Source organism: Camelus dromedarius, chromosome 4 (assembly GCF_036321535.1).
Source record: "Camelus dromedarius isolate mCamDro1 chromosome 4, mCamDro1.pat, whole genome shotgun sequence".
Taxonomy (NCBI): domain Eukaryota; kingdom Metazoa; phylum Chordata; class Mammalia; order Artiodactyla; family Camelidae; genus Camelus; species Camelus dromedarius.
This window is the reverse complement of record NC_087439.1, coordinates 2,637,868-2,663,835: the sequence shown is the minus strand read 5'-3', so window position 1 is coordinate 2,663,835 and position 25,968 is coordinate 2,637,868. Positions and strand designations below refer to the sequence as shown.

The 25,968-nt window shown below is 38.6% G+C and overlaps 1 protein-coding gene across 1 annotated transcript; it reads left to right on the top strand.

Annotated features, from left to right (window-relative positions):
- Window positions 1-1,754: 1,754 nt before the first annotated feature.
- Window positions 1,755-25,758, top strand: LOC105104713 (ankyrin repeat domain-containing protein 26). The gene is made up of 11 exons (XM_064485391.1): window positions 1,755-1,951; window positions 4,103-4,313; window positions 5,495-5,678; window positions 6,528-6,665; window positions 8,110-8,622; window positions 10,115-10,267; window positions 16,629-16,994; window positions 17,575-17,765; window positions 19,360-19,570; window positions 24,273-24,318; window positions 25,480-25,758. The coding sequence occupies exons 1-10, from the start codon at window positions 1,822-1,824 to the stop codon at window positions 24,282-24,284; spliced, it is 2,109 nt and encodes a 702-aa protein (XP_064341461.1). The 5' UTR covers window positions 1,755-1,821; the 3' UTR covers window positions 24,285-24,318; window positions 25,480-25,758.
- Window positions 25,759-25,968: the final 210 nt, after the last annotated feature.

The following is a 25,968-nucleotide window of genomic DNA, read 5'->3' as shown; positions in this document are numbered from 1 at the left end:
GACATGATCTTTTCAAATATAATCCTAAAAGTTTTGGGGTTTAGGATATTTTTTATACTATGAAAAATTATTGAGAATTCTGAAGAACTTTTAAGTGGGTTGTATCTATTGATGTTTAGTATATTAGAAAATGAAAGTGAAAGATTTAATAAACAAGCACACAGAAACATTGCGTTAGCCATTAGAGCTATAATGTTATCACGTGTCATGTATCTGGAAACCTCCACTGCACACTTAACGGAGAATGAGAATGAAAATAGCGTTCAGTATTATTGTGAAATTAGTTTTGACCTCCTGGACTCCCTAGATGGAGGGAACTTGGGGCTTCAGGGCTTCTCGGATGGCACCTGAGAACTGCTGTTTTAAACAGGGCTCATGGATGTGAAACCAGTGATATAATCAGAGCTGTAGTAATAAGTCATACAATATTTTTTCCGCTCCTATAGTTTTATCTTTTCTTTCCTTACCTGTAGAATTAGTGTCGTATTTACAAAAGATTCTCAGTTATCTCCTATAGTAGTGACTACAAGCTATAAACTCAAAGTTTTTCTAATAAATACTGTTTATTCAAAGATACTTTTAAGAGTTTGTCCTCGGCAGCAGAGGAGCAAAGAGGATAGACATGTAAAGAAATAGTTTAGAGTTCAGCTGGTGAAGACACACTAGAAAAATCTGTGAAGTACCAAGGTAACTCCAAGGAAAGAGATCCCTGTGTCTCTGCAGAAAGAGAGCTGCAATCAAGGAGGACTTCACAGAGCAGGCTGAGTCTTCAAAGACGAAAAGGAACTTGTCAGAACAATAGAGGGAAACGTTCAGATAAAGGAAAGATAAAAGCATAAAAAGTAACAGTAATTTTGGAAACCATGAATAACATTGCTCTTGAAGCTTGGTATGTTGTTAAAAAGGTACTGTTAGGAGGTAGAGAAGGTGACTTTGTATATTTCTACTGTATTTTTAAATTTTGTTTTATTTCTCTGTTTTGTTCATGTCTGGTGAATCAATTTGTGAGTGAAACTTTGAGATGTTTGTATGCCTTTAATCTGGTAACATCTAGTATTTCCCAAATAGTTTGTTGAAATTTTAAATAATTAGAAGTATTTCTTAAAGAAGTAAATATCCAGCTAAAGATTAAGCTTAATTTAAACTGTCAATTGATGAAATGTGTTTTACGTTTTTATAAAGATGATGCCTTTTATCTAGCTGTTCTAAGTAGTGAATTTTAACTAAGCGTATTCATTTCTCAGCAGACCTAGACTTAGAAAGCACATCTGAGGAAGAGCAAGAAAGACGTGATGGAAGGGAAAATAGCCACTCACAGGTATGTGAAAGTGTAAATTTAAATTTCTTCTTTAATACTGTTTTCTGTGCTTTGATAACACAGTTCAAGAGAAATTGCCTTTCAAACTAGACTTTTAGAGTCAATAAATAATTATTTAATATCTAGTTTTTAATAGCATTTTATCTAGTCACAAAACTTAAAGTATTGTTAGGATCTATAATAATTTATAGTTAAACTTTATCCTTGGAATTGAGGCAAAAAACCTTCCTGAATATTGTTTTCCTGTAGTAAAAAAAAATTATAAAAGATAGAGAGGAAAAACAGAAAATCCTCCTTTGTTGTAGAAACGTTTACTTCAAAATCATTTAGAAACACTACTGATAAAGTTAGCCTTTTGACAGAAATCAGTTCTTTCGAGAAGTGTCTGTGTTTTTGCTCTCATAAAAAGATGGATATCGATCACCTCTGTACACTGAGCGTATTTTATAACAATGTTGGAGACACTGTGAAATAGCATTATTTATTTGTAGGTCAAAGAGCAGATGAATTCTCTGGATGGCCTCGATGACTTACCTCGGTCACCGGGGACAGCTTCCGAGGATTGCGAGTCGCTTTCCCCTAATTATAAGAACACCCTGAGGCTAATCGAGCGACTTAGCCCGGAGAGTAAAGGTAGGACCCCCGTGTGACTACACAGCCTTTCTAAGTGTCTCGCGGTAACGTGTGCACACCTAGTGCCACCCAGGGAGCGCGGCTCCGTTACAGTCCCCTGCGTCTCAGGAACCTGCTCTGTGTTAAAGCAGAAGCAGACGTGTTGTGCGCTGCCAGCCAGGGGCTGTGGCCGTTCCCTCTCCCTGTGCTTTCTGTTGACTCTGCTGCTCCTACGCCTTCACCCAAGGTCAGGGTATCACTACTTCCCTCCTAGAACGCTGAAATCACCTCAGGACTTTCTTCTGCACCGTTCCACCTCCTGGGACCTTGGTCTACACCGCAACCATGATTACTAGACAGTTTTTAAAATTCAGGTCTTTGTTACTCCTTGCCTAAAATCCAGCTCCTGCCACTCGTAGCTCCATGGTTAAAGGCCACAGTCCTCCGGCTTCGTCTTGTTTCCTTTTATTACCCTTCTTTCCACATGAATTTTAGAATCAGCTTGTCAGTGCTAAAAAAAAAAAGTCTGCTAGTGTCCTGGAAATGAGATGTAGATTATGTTGAATCTGTAGATTAATTTGGGGAGAATTGACTTCTTAACAAAATGAAATTTTTAATCCCGAACAAAGTTTATTTCTCCATTTATATAGGTCTTCCTTGATTTTCTCAGCAATATTTTAGAGTTTTTAGTGTCTGGGTGTTTCCGTCTTTTATGAGTTTACCTGTATTTCTTATTTTTCAGTGAGATTATAAGTAGTATATTTTTATTTATTTGTTTTAAAATAATATATTTTAAATTTTAGTTTCTGATGATAGAAATACAGTTGATTTCTGTATAGTGACTCTCTGCCCTCCAACCTGGCTGAACCCATTTGTTAGTTCTAGTAGTGTTTTTATGGATTCTCTCAGATTTTCTAAATAACCAGAGGTGGTCCAGCTTTTTCTTCTTTAAACTACTGTGTTACTAAGGATAGTTCACATTTAAGACTTGCAGCCAATAAGTACATTCTCTGTCACAGCTAATCAGCTCTGTCACCGTTGCAACAAGAGTAGCCATAGACAATACACAAGTTAATGGACGTGGCTGTATTTCAGTAAAAGTTTATTTACCAAAGCAAGCAACCCAGCCCACAGGTTGGAGTTAGCTGACTCGCACCATGTAGTCATATTCCCCGCTGATTAGCAGATAGTTTTACCTCTTCATTTCCCATCCAGATGCCTTTTGGTTCTTTATTTTGCCTGATTGCACTGGCTCCAGTACAGTGCTGATTAGAAGGAGTAAGAGAAGCCACTCCTGTCCGGTTCCTCACCTTCTGGGAAAAGCATTCCGTTTTTCACCGTTGCATATGGTGCCAGCTGTCGGCTTAGCACGGATCTTTGTCATAGTGAAGACGTTCCCTTTGTTCCCAGTTTTCTGGAAGTTTTTATCAGGAATAGATGTTGAGGTTTGGCAAGTGCCTCTTTTTATCCACTGACACGATCATATGGTTTCTTTTTTAGTTTGTTAATATGATGGATAACATTGATTTTTACGTGTTAAAACAGCCCTGCATTCCTGGGATACACCCGACTTGGTCACGATGAATTATCCTGTATTGTTCGATTTAATTCGCTAATGTTTTGTTTAGAAATTTTACCTCCATTTTCACGACATTAGTTTTCTTTCTTGTAATATCTTTGTCTGGTTTTGGATCCAGGGTAATGTGAGTTTCATAGAATGAGGACATATTTCTTCCTCTTCATTTTTTGAGGAGAATTTGTGTAGAATTGGTATTAAATTTTCCTAAAATATTTGGAAGAATTCACCAGTGTAACCATTGGGACTGGAATTTTCTTTGTCGTAAGGTCTTTAAATAGGACTTTTGTTTTGGTTTTGAAGATGTAGGGCTTTTTGGCTTATTTGTTCTTTCTTAAGTGAGCTTTTGTAATTCCTCTCTTTCAAGGAATTTTACCCACTTCATCTGAATTGTCAAATTTATTTGCATAATGTTCATAATATTACTTTGTGATTCTTTTAACATCTGCAGAGCTTAGAAGAATGTCTTCCACGTTATAGATGCTCAATATCCATTTGTTCAATGTATGGATGAATGAATGTGAAAATGCACAGTCCTTTATACACAAAAAGTATTCATATGTTTTGTTTCTATTTTTGTTTTCTTCCTAATGCAGATTCTGATAAGTTATTGAAAATTCAGGATCCAGTTGATTCATTCCGATCAATAGAACTTAAAGAATCTGACTGCACACAACTTAGAGGAGAACTTAAAGAAATGGAAAAGAAGGTGAACTGGCTACACACAGAGCTGCTGAAAACAAGAGAAGCAAAATCACAGTTAAAACTTCAAAATATGGAGTGGGAACGAGAGCTCCGCCACATGAGGTACTGAATTTCTTGGTTTTAAAGAAATATTTGAACTCTTTATATTTACTTTAATACTGTAGGTATGTAGGAGAAGTCATAATTGCTAACTTCCCTTTTGGGATTTTACAGGGGAGAAAATTTCATTAATATTGTGGAATGTGAGACTCTTGGAAATAACACAGCAATATATATATATATATATATCTCCTCATTCTATATTTCTTTAAAAAAATTCTTTGATCTTTATCTCTCAAGTGTTCTCCAGAAAGTTTATATTACTTTACATTCCCACTTGCAGAATTATGAAATGACCATTTTTCTCAAGCAGAAACTTTCAAAAAATTTATGCAGTTTGATTCTTAACATATGAATGGATGGACTAAAAAGTAAAGTGGAAAGTGATTACTGGTTAGTTTATTCAGCATCGCTCTCATACAGAGATAAGATTAGTTCAAAGGTCTATGCTGAAAGCATGGATTACTCTTTATTTTTTAATTACTTACTATGGATCCTGCCTTGTACCAAAAGGGATTTAAAAATGATTTACTAAATAAATAATATTCAACAAGGTAAGTTCAAAGTGTTGCAAAAGAAGAAACAAAGTGTAGGGCATCAGGGAGTAGAGTCCCCAGCCTCGCCTTGGATTATGCTAATTAGCGGGTCTGTGTTCTGGAAAAGGCACCTGTGGTTGTTATCTTCCCCTGGAGATCATGTAGGAGTCCCTGTAATACTTCAGGAAGTTGAAATTTTATCTCTCATGAACTTATAATCTTGTTTCTAAATAGCAACTTCTCTTTTAACTAGTAACTAATTTCTCTGTCCCAATGAAGAAGTAACTTATGACTATGTGGGGAAAAGAGGGTAATTTTCAATTCAAACCTTAGTGAATAATTGCAAAATTTCTTTCCTACACTATTGACCAGAGTTACTCTTGATTGAAACTCAGTAGCATTTTGTCTTTTCATTGCTACTTTTCAAACATGTGTGTGTGTGTGTGTGTGTGTGTGTGTGTGTGTGTGTGTATCTTTATGAAGAGATTGAAGTGAGGAATTTAAAATGTGAGACTTAGAAATGAAAAAAAAATTGAGAACATAGAAATTCCATTAGGGTAATAAATCAGCATGTGAAGAACCAGATCATAAAATGAACTTTTTATTTTCTAACAAAATAAATTTTAAGGTAAGCATATTTCACTGCAGATTCACATTAGAACAAGAAACAAAGAAGAAGAAAAATGCTTATACATTATATGAAAAACCTGAGGATGATTTAAAAAGAAAAGAGAAACAAGACAGTGAGCAAGTTTTCCTGAAGCAACAGATTGAAAGCACTGCCCGAGCACTAGAATGCAAACCGAAGGGCGTAAGGAGTAAACCAAATCAGGTAAATTAATCTTAACGTGAAAGTTTCATATCTCTAACACTGTTTCATCAATATTATTTATAATATTCTTCTGAATGAATCTATATTTTCATTTAAAACAAATAAAAGTTATCTCATCCTAGACATGAACTATGACATTTAGAGCTTAATTTACTAATTTCTTGGTGTTCTTGGCATCTAACAGATGCTCTGTGTCTTTTCTGAATGAAGGAATGGAAGTTAAATTGAGCTTAATCATTAACATAAGGTTTGACAGTTTTGGTCCGTTCAACAAAATAACAAGTCTAATTCAAATCCATGTGTTAATTTTGGCTTTTTGAAGTTAAAATCCAGGTTAAATCGCCTTGAGACTATGATGGAACTGGTTAAATGCCTTATAAAGAAATTTTCTTTCACTGGGATTTCAAAATTTGTAGATACTGACAGGCATATGCAGAATAGATAAGCCAGATTATACTGTATAGCACAGGGAAATATATGCAAGATCTTGTGGTAGCTCACAACAAAAAACAGTCACAATGAATATATATATGTTCATGTACAACTGAAAACTTGTGCTCTACACTGGAATTTGACACAACATTGTTAAATGACTATAACTCAATTTCAAAAGTGTTAAAAAAGTTTTTCTTTCATGATACTACATCCCTTGTGTTTTTGCTCTGTGATAAATTTAGCTGTCATGTATATTAGAATTTGAGTTATTTATATGCATTAAAGGTCCCTGTGCTTAAAAAGGCTACTTCTTTTTAACAGGTTTAAAATTTTTTTTTAAAGATTCCCCTCCTAAGCTTTTTTTGACTTTTTTTCATGGTATAAAACCCAAAACCTAATGTAATATGTCTCCAGGTTTTAGAAGAGCGAAATGACGCTGAGAGACAACGTTCTCGAGTGCAGAATGCCAGAGTAATACAAGATGACATCCTGGCCCATCATCTTTCCCAACAAAAGGAGGCAGAAAAGGCTAATAAGGAAATGAATGCTGAGGTATTTTCTTTAGTCATCTTCAAACGTGTGTGTATGAATTTGTATACTTACATAGTTTAAAAACCAATACTGTAGGTACAGAAAGTATAGAGGGTTTTAAAAGCCTATATATGTAAATATATTTTCTGGAGGTTTCATTTCCGGTCCTTTGGATAAAGCAATATTTTGAATTCAAGTCCACTTGCCGGCAACAGTGACGTAGTGACATTCACAATGGCCTCATCCAAGGAGAGGCTGTTAATATTGCCCATAGGAATCGATGAACTTTCCATTATCTCAAAACTGTTGCTCCTAACGGCAGGCATTCTAGTTTCTGGCAGTGATCTCACTCCTTTGATAGACGAATGGAGAGGTAACTTTATCATTTCCACTGATGGTAAGGAGGGAAATGCGCAGCCAGTTCAGAAACCGTAGTTTGGGTGTCATTCTCCTACGTGTGATGAAAAGGAACGCTCTGCTCCATGTGGTATCCGATTTCAGTACAAGGAGATTTCGAATATAGTGATAGATATGCCGTACTCTGTACTGAGTGATAATTTATTGATCAGTATTTTATTTTTAATAAAGCAGTTCACTGTATTTCCCTGCTATTTCACATCCATTACTGTTATAAACACCATGAAGAAGAAATCAAAATTATTGCAGAAGCAAATAGTCTCCTGATTTTCTACGAAGAGCTCTGTAAATTTGACCTTGTTGACCTTTAGTGTGTTCACCATTAGGGAAGTAGAAGGCTTCTGTTGTGTTTATGTATTTATCCTAGAGAAGTAGCTTTGGTTTGGTGTAAGTGTCAGAGAGTCAGAAGCCCTGGGGGGAAACCCTGCAGCTTGCTTGTGTTTTCAACCCTTTATTCCAGAATTGTCACAGCTAAATGAGTTAACTGATGTTTGTAGATGTGCTTAGAACAGTGCTTAGATTTATCATTTATCCGTAGATGTAATTCTTATAACTCGCTCTAAAAATGATAGAAAGGGAGAATATTTATGGAATATTCTCAGGAAAGAAGTTTTTAGGAAATCTAACCTGGCCCAATTTATACAGAGCTAAGGCTCTTACTTTGGGGGTAGCTGTAAAGGTAAGATGTCAGATATAATTTTTAAGTGTAGTCAGATTTATTCATTTTTTTTTTAAGCCTTTTGGGTTTGTTGTATTTCAGAGAAAGAAAGGCCTTTCCGATTCTGAGCTTCTTAAACATCCTTTTGTGGTTTCTTTTTTACTTTCATGGATTCACTGTCTTTCATTAAATTTTTGAACTTTGGGGATTTCTGGTTGTTTAAAGTTTGAGATTTGTATCCACCTTAAGTTTTTCCAGTTGGATACCCAGTTACTGCAAACTTTTTGTTGTATAAACTTAGAGATTAGTCTTTCACTTCCAAGGAAATTATGATATGTCAGTTTATTGCGTACAGTTCAAAGAGTAAGAGATGAGGGGTTTCACTTACAGGACACGATGGATTTTAAGCTGTCTGACCCAAAAGATAGCAGCGAGGTGCTTCCTCAGCAACTTCCTGAAGCTGAACGTCAATTCCGTGGCCCAGAAATTGAGCTCCATCCCAGGAAAGATGCTCTTAGACCAACGACGTTGTTATTAGAATGCGTGCATAGAGACCGAGGCCAAGCCCAGCGTTCAAACAAAGAAACTGAACCCTTGTCTCAGAGCAAACAAGGGGAATTCAGCAAATACACTGGAAAGCAGGCGTTCTTGAAGGAGACAATATGTAAACTACAAAGTGAAAACACGTTGCTTCGACAGCTACTGGAAGTTGCTCAAAATGAAGGCAGAAGCGAAAAGACAATACTTAATGCCCCACAGCTGTTTCTGGATCACATGGGAAAACTTGAAGCCATGAGCAGACGAGTCCTGATGCTGGAGGAAGGAAACAAGGAGTTAATCGATGAATGCAGATGTTTAAAGCACAGACTGTGTCAGTATGAAACAGACAGAGCAGAAATGGAAGTAAGTACCCAGAAAGGGAACCAATTGTCAGACTTCCTCAAAGAAAATTCAAAGTAGTATCTGATGAAAGCTGAACGTTGAAACTACTTGAATATGAGAAATGTGCGGTCTATAAATATATACACTGTAAAGCAGCCTAAAGGCATTTCTTGTATCCAGCAAACAAAAATTAGACCTGAGAGGTGCTTTACTTTGAGTAAAGATGCCGTGTCACCTGAAATTCTAAGAGATTAAGCTATAAGTTGTTGACAGATACAGGCAGGTCTTAGTAATTTATACTGCCCAAATCATTTTAATCTTTCTGTCACCACATTTTAGTATCATGAAGCAGATAAATGAAATGCTCAGAACTAAAATGAGTATTTTGAAATTAAGATTCAGTTGTGTGAACAAATGAGTAAACAAACAAACAAAGAAACAAAAAAAAAAAAAAAAAAGAGAGAGAGAGAGAAATAAAGAGAGAAAAGATTCAATTGTGTGGATTACCTTGACAGTTAAATCCAGATTTCCCAGATGAACTGATGTTTAAGTGCTGTATGTTGCAGTACTTTTCCTTCAGTACCTTTTCATACATTGTTCGTTGATATAACTTTATTTTTATTCATGTCAATTGGAATTAAATTTAGAAATACTTCCATCTCAAATCATGTATTGTTATGACCTCTCCACTCCTTAAAGACATCTACTTTTCATTCAGTCATAATTTGGGACAAATGTAAATTTTAGCAAAATTGTGTTTGACTTAGTCTCCCCTGTTGTATTTATAATTTACTTTGAACATTTTTTCAAATAATGTGCTCACAGTTCTCATTGCAAGGCTCAGTTACTGTCATTTGGATCTAAGTTTGTCCAGTACAGAGGAACTGGAGCGCTCTGTGATGTTCGAGTTTGGCACTGGGGTCCCATTTTCAGACTGAGGAGGAGCAGCCAGAGTCCTGAGTGGCAGGAAGGGAGTGAGTGGGAGGGGTGGGGGGAGCCGTAGGAGCTGCAGTCCAGGAGGCAGGGGAGGCCAGGTTGTCTCGCGTCCCCAAAGGCCACTGGAATTACCTCATTTTTATTGTGAGATGGGAGTCTATTGGAAAGCTTTAAACAGCAGATTGAATATGTGAAGAACTCTGAACTTAAGCCTCTAGTGAGAAAGAGGGAGAGTGTTCCACAGTGTGGAATTTACCACCACTCATCCCACCCACACACCCCTTTCTGTTTGAGACTTCAGTGGGGGTAAAGCTTGGCCACTTCCTGGGAGGGGCAGGGAATGGCTTGTGGGGTTGCATCCATCGTCTAAGTTAACTTACTGTTGGTAAGGCAGGAGGGTCACGCTTTCTGTGTCTTTAATGGAACTCAGTAGAAAGGAATGTGTGCCTGTGAGGAAAAGAAGGTGAATTGATGTCTGTGGGGGTAGTTCTCAATGTCCATTTATTGGAGTTATATATTATTAATGTAACTTAATGATAAGGTTACTTAAAATTCAGTAACAGAGTTATCTCTTTAGGCCCATATGAGACAGCTTCAACAAGAACTGACTGACACCCGAAAGAAAGTGTCGATGTTGGAAGCGTCCCTGGAGGTGACAGCACATCATAAGTCTAATTCAGAAAACAAGAGACGGGATGGAGAGAGGAAGTCACATCAAACTGCGAATCCAGTACGTATGAAATTCAGCACGTCGGCCGTGAGTGTGCAGCGCAGAGTGTTGCAGGACACTAGCTTTTCAGGGACAGCTTTCTTTTGCATCTTCCTTATAATTACACTTTTATTATCTTTATAATGCACTTGTTTCTTAAACTTGGACTTTCATTCTGCCATTCTTTATTTTTTTCTTATAATATTTACCCTTAGAGAAGTTGAGATTTATACCTCTTTCCTCACAGAAGTTAACTTTCTTTTTCCTATTAAACAGTATTTGTTAGTGATCTCTCACCACAATGAGGCAAGCTAGATCAAATCAGAGGATAATGTTTCATGGAATGTTCCAGAAAATTGTCATGTCTCATCTTCACTTTTGTGAATGGATATCGAATCTGTGTGTATTTATTTCATGGATTTCAGAATGCCTTGTGCAGAAAGGTCATTATACAAACCAGTTGAAGTTAGGCATTGCCTTCATTTTCTCTTCATTTTAGACATGTTGTCAATGCACGGAGAAATTCAGATCACATCTGTACACCCAAAATAGAGAATTAAGAAAATTGTCTAGATCCTGCCTTTGGATTTTTTTTTTTAACTTTGTTCAAATATAATTCACATATTATAAGGGGATTGCATAACTCAAGTGGTAGAGTGCATGCTTAGCATACACAAGGTCCTGGGTTCGATCCCCTGTACCTCCTCTAAAAATAGATAAGTAAAACTTAATTACTTCCCTCCACCAAAAAAGAAAAAAATTCACGTATCATATAATTCGCCCATTTAGGATGCATAGTTAGTATCTCCTAGTATATTCAGAGATGTGCAGCTGTTACCACAATCAATTTTAGAACATTCCCATCACCCCAAAAAGAAATCCTGCATCCCTTGTCCATCACCCCCGGCACCACAGCCCCCCATCCCCTGGCAACCACCAGTCTGACTTCTGTCTCTATAGATGTGCCTGCTCTGGGTGTTTCCCAGGAATGGAATCACATGCTGTGTGGTCCTTCATGATTAGCTTTTTTCATTTGACAAAACGTCTTCAAGGTTCATCCATGTTACAGCGCTTGTCAGTGTTTCCATTTCTGTTTATTGTCGAACAGTACTCGGTTGTGGGGCTAAACCATTTACCCATCCATCAGTTGATGGACCTTTGGGTTGCCTCTGCTTTTTGGCTATTGCTAATAATGCTGCTGTGAACATTTCTGTCCAAGTTTGGGTGTAAACATGTTTCCATTTCTTTGGGGGACAGACTTAAGGATGGAAATGCTGTCATATGGGTCATATGGTAACTCTGTTTAACCTCTTGAGGACCTGCCATGCTGTTTTCCAGAGTGGCTGCACCATGTAACATTTTTATCCAAAGTGTATAATTCTCCCAATTTCTATGCATTCCTGTCACCACTGGCCACCAGCTCTCCTGCTAGGTGTGAGCTGGCATCTCATTGCGGCTTTGATTTGCATTTTCCTGATGACTAAGAATGTTGGGGATCTTTTCATGTGCTTATCCATTTGTGTATCTTCTTTGAAGACCTGTCTGTTTAGGTTTGTGCCCATTTTCAAATTGGGTTGTCTTTTTATGATTGAATTGTGAGAGTTCTTTTTGTATCCTGAGTGCAAGTCTTTGATCAGATGTAGGATTTTCAAGTATTTCCTCCTGTTCAGGAGCTTGCCTTCTTACCTTCTTGACGGTGTCTTTTGAAGAGTAGAAGTTTTTAATATTGATGAAGTTCAGTTAATCTATTTCTGTCTTTTACTGTCGTAAGAAACAAGTGCCAGATCCAGTCATGAAGACACACCCCTGTGTTTTCTTCTAAGAATTTTGTAGTTTTAGCTTTTTCATTTTGAGTTAATTTTTTATATATTGTATGAGGTAGAGGTCGAATTTTGTTCTTTTGCATGTGGATATCCAGTTGTCCCAGTACCATTTGTTAAAAAGACTATTATTGTCTCATTCAGTTATTTGACACTCGTATTGAAAATCAATTGACCATAAATGTGAGGGTTTCTTTTAGATTGTCAGTGGTGATGCATTGATGTATGTCTGTCCTATGCCAGTACCAATTCAGATGTTCTGAGAACTCTTTCCGAGTCTTCTTGCATATTTCCAGTTGTTTTACATAATAATAAAAAGTCAGTGTCACGGAATGTCTGTAACTCTACTTCTGTGGAGATTTGCTGCTTCGTGAAGGGGCCTGTGGCCAGCTTATGGCTTGCTGACTCTGTGACATGACAGAAAGTAGGCTTGCAAAGGTAAAGTCCATCCCTTCCCCCCCATTCAGACCTTTAGTTTCTCACCCAGTGCCTCCCACTTCACTCCAGTTTCCATCAAATCATGGTCACGGGATCTGCTGACTCAGTCTGCAATATACTTCATTATGTTGCATTCATTATAATTCATAGACTCATCCATAGATTTCAGTATCTAGAGGCAAAAGGTTAAGCCTGGAAAAGATTAAATCAACCTTCCTCTTTGGAAACCTCTCTAATCCATCCTCTTGCCGTTCACGATGAAGTCCTCTTTTGGCTTGGTTCTTGTGTGTAACACTGGTGCCGATCTTGTTCTTGGTGTACATCCTGCATCGTCAGCTCCCTGTGTCTACCTCCTTTTACTTAAAAGGAGAGGCGCCTAGCTGTATTCTATAGCTTAATGCATAATTAATGAAATAAATATTTCATCCCATCCAAGGAAAATTTTCCAAGAGTACAGCTGTTAAAAATTAGATAATATTCAATCAGTTTATCAGAAACAGATAACAGATTAGTAATTTGAATTTCAAAAGTTCAAAGCCAATCTCTGATATGGAGAAGCATTGTGCTACAACATGAAGCTGAGACAATCTTACCTTCCCTTCCCAACAAGCTTTTAAGTAAGGTAAAGAAAAATTGTATTTAATTTAAATACTGCGAAAGGACATTACATTTATGGTTCCATAATATTTTATTTTGTCTCTGAGGAAAGGAAAATGAAGAGTGAGTGCTAGATTAATATGTTCTCAAAGCTGCCTGTCTCTTAGAATTTCAGTTAATTGAAATGAAGTAAAAAGGCTGATTTTGGTAAACTGACTCTTTCTATTTGTTTTTCAATTATTAGACTTCAAATCCTGTGTCTCCTTGCTCACCAGTCTTCCTTAACCTCAAAGTTGAGGGGAAACTGTGAAATACATGCCTGTTTGTAAGGAGCTGTAATGGGATGGAGCTCTAAAGTATCTTCCCTCTCGCTAGTTCTGAGGTCTTTCTTTCAGTTATCTGCTGCTTCTCATCAGCACTTTGTCATTAATAAGTTAATCTCAACGTTTGTTACATTCCCATTTATAGGAGACCAATTTCTACTATATTCAAGTTACATTTCTTACTGTCTTTTTTCATCCACTTTTCTGCTTATCTGTTTTTGCCTAACAAACTCCTCAAAGTTCAGTGGCTTAAATAAGCATTTATTTTGTTCACAACCTGCACTTAGGAAAAGTGTGGCCAAGACAGCTGGCCTGTATTCCTCTCAGCTTCAGGTGGGGCAGCTCGAAGGCGGGGGGCTGGAATCACATGAAGGTTCACCCATTGATGTCTGATCTTTGTTGTGGGTGGTGGGCTGTGGCTTAGGTGGGGCGGGCAGGTGGACCCCCTCCCCTGGAACACGTAAGCTGTCTCTGTGGCCTGAGCTTGCCCACCTGAGACTGGGTTCCAGGGTTAAGAGCGAGGCAGAAGCTGAATTGCCTTTTGAAACTGAGCCCTGCAGTTCACTCGGTGGGACTTTCACTGTTTTCTGTTCATTAGGAGCAAGTCACTTAAGGTTGGCCCATATTCTACCTTTTTTATGGAATTTAATTTTGAAAATTTATGGAGACACTCAAAAACCAGCATAATCTACTCACTAGCCACAACGTTTTCTTACTGCTTCCACACGAGAAATCCACTTATCCCCACTCAGTCCCCAAGCAGGTCTCGGTCGCTGTGGTGTTAGGCTCAGGCTCCAGTGCAGGGCCTTACTTTCCCATCTTCCCCAGGTCCAGGTGGGGCTGAGGTTCCTGGGCGTGGTGGTTCTGGAGTACAGCCCTTGGGAACACTCCCCTCAGTGCTGAGGCTTGAGGATAAGGAGACACGGGTTATTCGCCGCCACACACCCGACATTCTGCTGAACTGCTAAGGACTCCCTCTCTCACAGCTGGAAGGTGGGAGGCACACTGGCCCGTAGCAGTTCTGAAGTGCAGCCCGATGCTGCCGGCTCTTTGATTAGGACTTAGTCCTAACCCTGGGAGGGGTTCTCCTTCGCCGCCCTATCTGAGCTCTTGGTTCTGTCCCTTTCATGAGCAGTGACCTGCGTTTGCAGCTGAGTGGTTCTCTCAAGCCAGCTTCCTCCTCGTAGACCTTCTAAGAAAAACCCAAAGGCCTCTTCCCGTTTTGCACTGTCTTGTCTCTTTCAGTCCAAGCTAGCAAGCAGTAGTTTTGCTACCACAGTTCTCTTTAAAACTTTGAGTTTCCTGTGAATTTTATTGGGGTCCCTGCCATTGGAAAAGCTATTCTCACGTCTTTTTGAGATAAACTCTTCACCTTGGGCTTCCTGTGAAGCTGTTGTGGGACCGTGCCTTTGAAATTCTTACGCTTTTAAGATCTTTAAAGGAATTTGAGGCAGCACGTTAAACCTTTCCAAGGTCTTAACAAAGCCTTGGCTTCATCTTTAGACTGTTTTCCTGGCAGCACCCTAGATTTGATCTTCGCCCGGAAGCCATTTCTCTGCTTACCCATTATGTGACAATTGGGCGTGTGGAGATGCTTTAAATGGGATACAGATATTTGAACCCAGTGAGTCCTGGTTCCTTTCTATTTAATAATCTTTCTGCTTGTTTTAGCTTATCTCTCTCATCAATTTTACTTTCAGCTGTTCGGTAGCAAGGGTCCCGTTCCCTCCGGTTTCAGTGTCATTTCCTTCCCTGGCCTAGAATCCTTCCCTCTCAGCCCTTCAAGGGCCCTCAGGCTTCCACTCACAGTCTCGGGGACACTTTGGGCTTTCACTCTTACTCGTCTCTACATCTGTTCAGGTTTCACCTACCTCCAGGTGCAAAGGCATCCCCACAGTTTGGGTCCTTTTCTAATGGTTGTGCCCCATTTTTAATATCAATATCTGTGCCAGTGATTTATTGCTAATAATTTATATAATAAACTGCCTCAAAACCTGGTAACTCCAAACAGCATTTGCTTGGTTCCCAAATCTGTGTTTAGACAAGGCTCAGTGGAGCCAGCTCATTTCTTCTCCACTTGGCATCAAGCGGGCACTAGCATAATCTAAAGGCTTGTTCATGCACATGTCTGGAAGTTGGAGCTGGCTTTGGTTGAGGACATTCCCTGGGGTCATCAGCTGGGACTGTTGTGTGTACAAAGACTCAGTAGGTGGCCTGGGCTTCACAACGTGGTGGCTGTGTTCTAAGGGTGAGCATCCCTATGGAGTGAAAGTCAGAGGCCATTTAGCCTTAGAAACCACACAGCGGTGCCCCTGCATTCTGTCCCCTGGAAACCAGTTAACTGAGGCCAGTACATACTTCAGGGGAGGGAATTTCACAGGGGAAGTGCCAAGGAATTTGTAGAGATGTTTTACAACCACCACCTCCGCCTGCCTAGTCTCAGCAAATAATCCTTCTATCTGAAGGAAAGCAGTTCTTCCCAAGTCAGTGTCACTGAAATTCCAGCAAGTTTTTTTGTTTGTTTTTGTTAAGTATGTTCTCTTGTTTTGTGGAGAGCCACAAAGGATTACAAGAATTAAGGCTTTTTTGTGTGTTTAGAAAAATGTATCGGTCATCTTACTAAACCACTACACTAGGAGATTGATTTCTCCTTAACTCTGTGAATCATTCATTGCTCCTTGGCATGCAATTCAAACTAGCATAAAATATTTGTATTTCAGAGAAAGGCTTATGGCCTTAGAATCCATATTTGTAAGATGTATTAATTGCAGTCTTTTTTTCAAAGTCTTGTTTTGGGAGGCATTTATTAATTCAGCCCTAAGTAACTCAATATGATCTCCCTAAACTTTAAAAATCATGAAAAGTTGAGACTTGGGGAAGGAAGGGCTAAGAGACTTTCTACTAAGAGGTGACTTGTAGTCATTTTATGTAGGAAAGACATGAAACAACTACAGAAAATAAGATTGTAAAATCAAGTACAAATGTATAACAAAGATGATGAAAATAAACAGTATATTTTTGTGACTCTTGGTGGTTTGAACTTTTTTTCTTGATTTTCTGAGTAATTTGTGTTTCTCCATTCCACAAGGTAGATATGCCACTTTATTGTAACTGAATTTATTTCAACCTTTGATGCTGGGTTAGAGTTAGGCTGTTCTCAGTCTGCTAACATCATTACCAAACAATTTTATCTTTTTCATGCAGAATGCTGATCTTCCAGCAAAAGAGGAGTCTACATCTTCAGTAGTTCTCCATCTGAGTGCAGAAACTCAGCTTCTTCTAAAGGAGTTGTTACCTGTGAAAGAGATGCAAAGGAAATGTGAAGCACTAGAGGAGGAGAAGAAGAAGTTGGAGGAAGAAGCAGTAAATCTGAGACGTCACCTCGAAATGAACCCAGTGGAACGCAGCCAAGTGGAGCATTACAAACGGGAGCCTGGAGAGCAAGCAAGACGGGATGCAGTAGAAGCACTGAAAGAGCTCAGGCGGGCTGTGCAGCACGGACAGGAAACTGAAGAACAAGCAAGACATGATGTAGTAGAGAAACTAAAAGAAATCAGCCAGTTTTTACAGGTGAGACACTGATCTGTAACGTGCTCTAACGCACTTTGCTGAGAATGACAGTTCTGATGTGTACATTTTACGTGTTTCCTCTACTTCCCATATAGCAGTTGGTTTTGTAGATTTCTGGAAGGAAGGCCGCATTTGTTACTCCCTTTAAATAATTCAGTTTCCATCATCACTATCACTAAATTGATCTTTCAGAACAATTCTCACTAGAGAATCATTTTTAAGACCAATTGGTGTAAGTCAAGACTACTAGGAGGAGAAGAATATATTGTGATGTAAATACTGTGCCACACTCGGGGATTGCTCTTAAGTTGTATTGTTCAACTTTTAAAATTTTAAATTGATCCTTTTATTCTTTGAACTATCACATTACATGAGTACTAATATAAGAGTGATTCAACTTTAATTTTGTAATTCAGATTTAATTCACTTGACACTGATGATAAGTAGTTTAACATTCAGCTTTTTTCTCACACTTAAAATTGCTCTCTGAGTCATTGACTCAAAACTAAAGGGAACAAATAGACTGTAATTACTCAGGTTATAATTATTTTTAAAGTTGTATCCTTTTAATTTGCTTTAGGCACAAGCAGGATTTCAAGAAAACGTGTTGACAGAGTATAAGCGTGCTTCAGTTAGTCAAACGGAACCCAGAGTTAAAGATCTGGAGCCTGAACTTAAAAGTGATGGTAATGAAAACAAATTGGAAAAATACAAACAACTATACCTGCAAGAGCTAGAAAATAGAAAGTCTTTGGCAAGTGAACTTACCTCGTAAGTCAAAACGTAGAATTATAGAAAATAACTCAGGTCATTAATTTGCCTCTAAGGCATAATTCTTACTGAGCCAGGTTCATGAGGTGAGCAGCAAGTGAAAACTAACTAGATAGTGTAATTTGGGGAAATGATGTTAGCAAATGAACTCCCCTTTAAAATGTCAGTCCAGGGCAGTTTGCATCTCCCTGCCTTTTGTTGCTTTTACACTACTTTATTTTTTATATTTGCATATATTTAACCTGATCTAGTCTTTAAGCTAGGGGTTTTGCAAACTTTGTAATTTAGACAGCCATATTATCACAAATTTCTAGCTGGAATTCCCATAAATAGAAATGTTAATGAGTTTAAAATTGACTGTGTTTTGGAAGAGCACAATGTAAACCCAAGGGGCCCCATGCTGGTGTTTGGTGAATTTACGTTCTTGATTGTGATATTTGGTGTCACCGCTCGTGGGCACCCTGAGACGAAGTACTGTACCCTTCTAAGTTTGTCTCCGCTACATAAAGGCATGCTTGGGTAATAGGGGGAACTTCACATAGGGGTGAAGGGCAGCATAGTGGTTCACAAAGTGGCTAAGAAGAATGTGGTGGCCTGCCCGAGGGGGTGTGTGGGAGACAGAAAGGGCGGGTCCCACCTCCGGTGCCTGAGTAGCAGTGTTACAAGCTACAGGTCTCCCCGCTCTCCAAAAGTAGAGCGTTCCTATGAAAGTTGTCGATGTAAAGCAAAGAGGCAGTTACCTTAGGACACATCTTGCTGGTGGATGCATGAAATAAATATGCATAAAGCACAGGCGCTCACGGACACGGTCCTAAGCCGTGGCGGCGTGATGCCGGGACACTGAGTGTGGTTCTGCGGAAGGAGCTCGGTGGGGCCCCTCTCGCTGCTCGGGGCGCTCGTTGCCCCTCTGATGGCTCGGGCTAAAACAAACACCCAGCGCTATTCTGGCTTTTTGCTTTTTTCCCATAAAAGTGAAAATCCGCTTGAGAGTTTGTTTGATTATGGAAAACAGGAGCTGATGTAGGCCTCTGGTAAAAGCGAAGTAACAAAGTGAGCTTTGGGAAATTGGGGGACACTTGAAATTGCCCCTGGCGCTGTCCGAGTTCTTTCCCACCATCGACTGTGCCGCCTGGTGCCCCCCAGAGGTGGTGGCTCTAAACTGTTGCTCAGTGCCGCATACTTCCTTTCTCCCAGGTAATGAGTGAAATGTGTATATAAGGGGGGTGAAAGCAAATGCTTGAAAATGGCTTTGAGGAATGGTTTATCTTTTATTTCTAAACTGGTTTACTGAGAGTGAGTATGTCTAGATGCAGCCGGTGCAGAAGGCAGTGGGGGTCCTCTGTGGGGGCGTCTCCATCTCTGACTCTCCCCACTTTGAAGTACTTGTTAGTTAAGCACCCCCCCCAGGCACGTACGTCCTTCTTTAGGGCAGTTTTAAACTGTAATTGTTTACAGTAGGTCTTCGCTGACGTATTTTTGGTGTTAAAACGCAGTTTAATGGGACAATCTGTTTACTATTATAGCAATTGTAAAAATACACATCACTTAGGAAGAAAATGAAATGAATGAAATCTGTGTTTTGCGATCCTCGCAGGGTTAATGAGAGGCTGGCCGAGGTGAGCACTAAGCTTCTGCTGGAGAGACAGCACAAGAGCTCTTTCCCTGGCTTTGTTCCTGCAAGGCCTGTTGGCGCACCTCCTTCTGCTGCTGGTACTAGGGTGGAGGCCAAAAGGAGTCCTACTCGAAGAAGGCGCTTCAGGACTTTTTCCGACCCTTCAACTAACTTGAGCGTTCCCTTGTTCCGGGTTAGTTATATTATCTTTTTTTCCTTGGGTTTCAGATTTCTGATACAATTCTTGTTTTTAATTTGATGAAATTCTGAGTTGTTTATTTGACTGATGCACACTAAGTAGAAGCCATCGTTAATTGTGCTAATAAAGAAAGGAGACAAATTTTATAATTGTTTAAAGTCCCTGGACTTGTAGTTTTTAAGATATACCTGTCATTAAATTTATTCAATAGATGCAACTAAACTGACAAATGTTAAATTTCTTAAAAAGCTCCATTTTAAATTCTATTTTAGAAGTTAAGTATTAGTGCCAAATAACTAGAGATCCACTTTCCATCGATTGGCTTAGTTTCTGATTGATTTCGTTTTGGCATTGGTTGATAGTAATTTTCAAGTTTTGCTGCAGCCCAGTTTTTCTACCCCTAAGCACAAGTAAATGATTAGCATTGAGCTACTTAACCACATGCGGATGCTTTTTATTTAAAGGAATCCAAGATAAATTCTTTTTATGAATTCAATAAACTTGTAACACTAAAAATATTAAGTTCCGTTTTTAAGTTTAAAATTTTTATCATTTTCTTCTGTAAGAGTACATCCTTAACTGCTATTTTACTTCTAGTATTGTTATTTTAATTGTTATAAAATGTCTTACTGAGCAGTTGTAGAACATTTCTAAATACGTAGTCAAGGAAAGCAAATACTTCAATTTTTAACAAGAAGTTCACTTATGTCTGGGTCTTGCCCTCACCTGCAGGAATACCGAGGTGGCAACGATAGTGAGTCTTTAAATTACTACCAGTTTTCATTGTGTATCGTTGTTAAAATAGCCATTTAAAGCGGTACACGTTGGTTTATGGTTTGATGGTGTTTTCATGATCTTCTTGATGCAGAGAAGGGTAACACGGGCCCTTGTTATGTGAGGTCTCAACCCATTTCTTCTCACTTGGCTTCGTGTCATAATAAATCAAAGAAGAATAAAGCTCAGGTTTCCTAGACAGTGTTGTGGTTAAATTGAGTCTAAGTGCTTCAGAGTCATGAAACCGGACTGCGTGGTGTTAAAAAAAAAAATGCATGGCTAACACTTCCGCCAGTGGCTAAGCATGATGCAAACTCGAAATGTTTTCATTAGTTGTCACCAAAAAATCGACATTGTGTCACTTTGCAGGATGATGGTGGAAGAGTGTGAGTGCAAAAGCAATGCAAGAGAAAGCTCCTGAGGACAGTTTTCTCCTTTAATGTTTTTTGGGGAAAGAGGTGTCTATGTTTTAGTACTTCTAGATACACTGGAAAATGATTTATTTTAACCTCAGTGTTGTAGTTCCGAGGTACACGTGGTTCTGTGGGGCCGTGGGGCCGAATCATGCTAGGTTTAGCAGGGAGGTTAACAAGCCCCGCTCTGTCCGGGTGCAGAGACACGTCTCCCTCAGCACTGCCGGGCGCCTCACAGGACTTACTGTACATTTACTGCTTACAGAATTCTTAGTCAGACTTAGAGAAAGAAGGTGCCTTGTGGAATTGCTAGGGATGTAATTATTTCTGCTGGGAAAACATAAAGTAATGCTATGAGAGGTGTGAACATACTGTTTAAAATGACAGGAAGGGATGGGTTTTTGCATGGGGCTTAACAAAACAACAGACTTCCACAGCTTTTCAGCTATGGTTCTAGAAAGCAAAATGTTAAAAATGGCATTGCGGTTGAATTTAACATTCTCCTTTATGTGCAAGGTTTTAACATTTTGGACTGTTCCTACTGTGAAGTTCCAGCTTACTCAACATTTTTTTCTAACTTGACAGAAGTGTTTCTCTGAGTTCAGTCGTGCTGGTTGTCGAAGCAAGTTTTTTCCAGTTCGTAACACTTGGGTTTATTGCCTCTCTTACCACTGAATGAAGTATAGCCTTGTCACGTGACATCGTTGTAGCGGTGACAGATGGACCCCGTATCTGTTTTGCCGATTTTTACCCTCAGATTTCACATTCTAGTTTATTTCTTTTGTGTTTTGTCCTACATGTCAGAAGCAATTTTACAATTTTACTCAATTGTGTTATTTAATTATATTACTATAAAATACAAAAAGTTAAAATTATCCTGAGCAGATACATCACTGTTTGATTTTCTTGCACATAGAACTTTTTTTCTGAGAACTGAAAACTTAAAAATGGATTCCAGGCAGTATTATAACAGACAAAATTTCTCTGTTTTAAAGATTATTTTGTGTTCAAGAATGTTTTAGTATTGGTATGCCTAACGTGAAGCATGGCCACAATAGTTAATAAATGTCCTTCAGATCTATTTTAAATAGGAAGACTAAATTTTACACTCATTGATTTTGGACTTTTGGTGTATTACTGACACTTTCAAACATTTTCTAATGATTTATTTAAGTAACTTAAATTTCTCAAATGTCCATTCAGTTTAGCAGCCCTTTTTCTAAATGGGATTATAGCAGTGCACCAGAGCTAAAACGATTAACATTCCTAAGGCTTTAACTTTTGACATGACACAGCACTGCGTCTCAGCAGAATCTGGTCACGTTTCTTTTAAAAGTAGGCTTCCAAGGCAGGGCACATCCACTGTGAATTTTAATTCTAATCAAACTATCACAGTAGTTAAGCTCACTTGTCATAAGACAGAGGCAGAGTTCAGTAACCTTGTTTCTGCTATCAGCTCTCTGCCCTGTGGACTCCCTCCTGCCCTCATTTCATTTTGTCTGAATGGACAAATGAGGAAGCGTGCTATCTTTTGAAAGACAATCACTCAACTTCTTCCAGTTCTTTTTCTTTCATTCACTTTTTTCTCTGTACTTAATTTTTTAGCTCCTTGATCAACAAATACTTTCTCATTTCCTTTCTCTGCAGCAAAATACATGCATTTAATAGTTAGAAACTGACAAGTGTCATTTCCTTCATACATTAACCTATTTACAACAGGATAATGAATCAAAGCAGTTAAATGACTTGATTTTATTTCATTTGTGGAATTGTACTTATGTTTATTACATTTAAAATAAGAATGGTACCAAATTTTAACTGAAAAGTATCAATAATCTGAGAACATATTCACTTTGGAAATGAAGGTGTGTGTATACGTGTGTGGCAAGTGTGTTTTTATCAAATTGATCTCGGAAAGAGAGGGCAGCATTATCTTCCAGCCTGTGACCTCAGTTTTGACCTCAATCCTGCAGTGTCCCCAGTGGGACCTTCCATTTCTATGGGACATAGTCTGCAAACTGCCAGTTAGGAGAGAATGCTCCTAATTAAAAACCATTAGAATTAAAACTTGCTGATACATTGTCTTCCTGTGTATAATTTTCTCACCTTTCTGTGTTTTTGTTAAATGGAAAAGTTTAAGTAAAGCTGCAGGTTCCTTCTCCTTATTAATGTTGGACTTCAGACCACTTCCACCATCTGGACATGGGGGTCCTCACCTAGAAATAAACATAAAGGTCCCAGAAGTACCTATTTAGGAAAACAGCTTTGCAGAGGAAAAGATAGTAATCTTACATTCAGCTCATGTGAAAGTGTGATCTACATTTTGCATAGTGTTTATTAACGGTTATATGAATTTATTTCAGTAAAGTCTTCTCCCTTCATCTGTTAGGCGTTTTTCACTTCACAGGACCCACCTGGCACTTTTGTCACATTGTTGATGGCAGAAGGCATCTGTAGAATGCTCTTGTCAGACAGTGTTATGGAAAACAGTCTCTGAAAATACTGGCAAATGGTAGCCCCAAATTTTGTCTTTGCACCTAACATTTACAAAGGCCTCGGCTCTCGTGTCGCTGTTACCACCGCAGTGTTTCTTATGTCTGGTGGACTAGTTTAGACCCTGTTTATTGAGCGGGTGACTTTTATAAGAAAGGTTTTTAAAAGAACACTGTAGGTGGGGACTTTTGCAGTTTGAAATGTCCCCACACATTTCATAATTAAATACCTAACTAATTAAGTCAAGTTTCAAAAAGTTGGCCCTAATTTCTAGAATGGAAACAAAGTTACATTTAAAGAATTACGTATTGTTTTCCGTATTTCTAACTCTAGGAAGTTGTGAATCAGAATCCAACTTTTGTAACTGTCGCTAGTCTCTCCTTTTCTTTTCTTCAAGCAGATTTTCTGATATAAATATTTTAGTCATATACAGAGAGCAAAATACATTTGCTTAACTTGTTTGCCGGTAGAATTTTCACTTGACATTATAACAGAACACTTTTCTTCATTTTATGCATCTGCAATTCTGTGCTAAAAACTTTAGCAAGAACAGACCTTAAAATTAAAAGTGCAGGAATGGAAATCTCATTTTAAGGAAAAATCCATTAAGGTTAAAAAAACCTAAACTTTTATAAAGGGCAGTTTTTCTGAGAACTGCAGATTAATGCATTCAGTGTAGAACATTACTTGAATTGTTTAAACTCTTTGTACTAATAAGATCGGGCATCGCCCTCTGAGATTTTGTGTATCCGACAGGGCAGTGTTTATTGTGCTTTCCATCAGGGGAATCTAAATAGCCTTTCATATATATGTTCTGTATTATCTAAAATCAAAGTAAGTTAGAATTTATTTTATTTTAGTCCTGTGATTATTTTTTCTATTTAAGCAATCCTCAAGTAAGGTCAAGTCTCTAAAAGTATTTATTTAAAGGCCACATTTCATAAGCTAGCTGTCATTCCTATGATAGTGTTTCATATTTAACTTACACATTAAAAATAATATTTGACTTATTTCAGATGCGGAAGTAGTTGGAGAATAATACAGATAAAGAATTAAAAGAAGGTATGTTGCCAACATTTCTGAATTAAATTTAGACATTGATTTCCGAAATACACTGTAAACAGTAAATGGCATCCCTTTCTATTGTTTGAATAACAGATACTATGTTAAATTTTTGTGTTACACATATCTAATGAAAAATGTGAAAGCACAATTTCATTCATAATGATAAGTGTACTTATTCCTCATTTATTCATCATGATCCATAGCTTTAAAAAAAATCTCAGGAAGTCTGTGTTCTCTATTTCTGGCTGTGCCCTTCCTCTTCTGCTGTCCCCGTGGGCCTGTCACCTGCACACGGACCTGTTCTCAGAAAGCATGGAGGTCATCAGCTTCTCGAGTTTGGTAGTGACTGAGGCCAAAAACCCAGACTCAAGCAATCACAGTTCATGTACCTGTCCCCTGGTGGATGACAATTAATTTCCTGTCATTCACTTTGTCAGGGGTTAACCTTTTGCCCTCAGGAAAAATTCCAAATTCCTTAGCTTGGAAGAAAAACACCCACATCGATCTGGCTCTTGCCAAAGGCTTCAGCCGTATCTCTTTACTCCCCTGCTCTGCCCTTGTGCTCCAGCGGCTGGTCAGACTGCGTCCGGCTCCGCGGGCGCCCCACCTGCCTCTGCTCTGTGTGTTTGCTTCTTGCCTCTCCCGCCCACACTTTCTCCTCCTCCTTCGGGTATCTGCTTACATGTCACGGCCACCAAAGAGGGGACAGTATTGACACAAAGCTGGACGTCCCTTCTGAGTGTTCCAACTGTGCCCTCTTTTATACCTGTCATGGCATTTATGTCTCTGTACCGAAATTGCCGGTTTATCTAGTTTTCCAGTTTACGGTACATGATTTTTCAGGGTGGGCTTTGTCATCTTCATCTTGTGATTCCAGTGCTTGTCACAGTGACTTAGTACATGGTTGCCGAGTAAATGAATGAAGAATGAGAAAACCGGGGGCTCTGATCCTTAGCCACAGGAGCAGTTAATTCAACATGCAGCCCTGGGCAAAGTCTAGAGTAGTAATCTTGTATTTTGTGTTGTAATCATGTGTAGGTATTTTTCGTTCTTCTTAAAACTTAGAAGAGTCTCAGCTTTTCTTAAAAAATAAACTGACATTTAGTTACCTATGAAGTATTTTAAGTAAAGAATCTAATTCTTTCATTTTCTTTCCAGCTACTACTGAACTTGGATCTAAGTCCTAGAGACTCTCTCACAGCCTTGATGGACGAATCAAGTCTAAGTCCAGATCTGGTTTCGAAAGCACGTGAAGAATATGTGGAGATTTTGAAGAATAATTATATGATGTGCAAGATAAATAGTAAACATTTACCTGCTGGGCTGTTTGCTTAACATTTTATTTCCTTTCCATTATGTAAGATACTGACCCTGTTTATTAAGGGAAAATACTCTTGCATTCTATGGGCATGATTAAAATTGATGTAGTATTTTAAATCACGTTTCTCTGCATCTCATTGACTTTTAAGCAGATTTTGGGAATAAAACCCAGCACTCTGGAGTATTATATACTCAAACTGAGCCCAGATGCCAGCTGTTTAAACAGCACCCAGCCACCCACCAAACTTGTCGATATTGAGCCGTGTTGATTGATAGCTTTTTTGAATTTTCCAGCGTTAATCACTGTCTATAGACCTAAAGATTTAG

Bases quoted from the DNA above. Each gene is read 5' to 3' on its own strand.
- LOC105104713 (XM_064485391.1), top strand. From the start codon at position 1,822: ATGAATTCTCTGGATGGCCTCGATGACTTACCTCGGTCACCGGGGACA. The intron at 5,679-6,527 runs GTAAATTAATCT...ATATGTCTCCAG, and splicing joins TAAGGAGTAAACCAAATCAG to GTTTTAGAAGAGCGAAATGA. The intron at 17,766-19,359 runs GTAAGTCAAAAC...CGATCCTCGCAG, and splicing joins TTGGCAAGTGAACTTACCTC to GGTTAATGAGAGGCTGGCCG.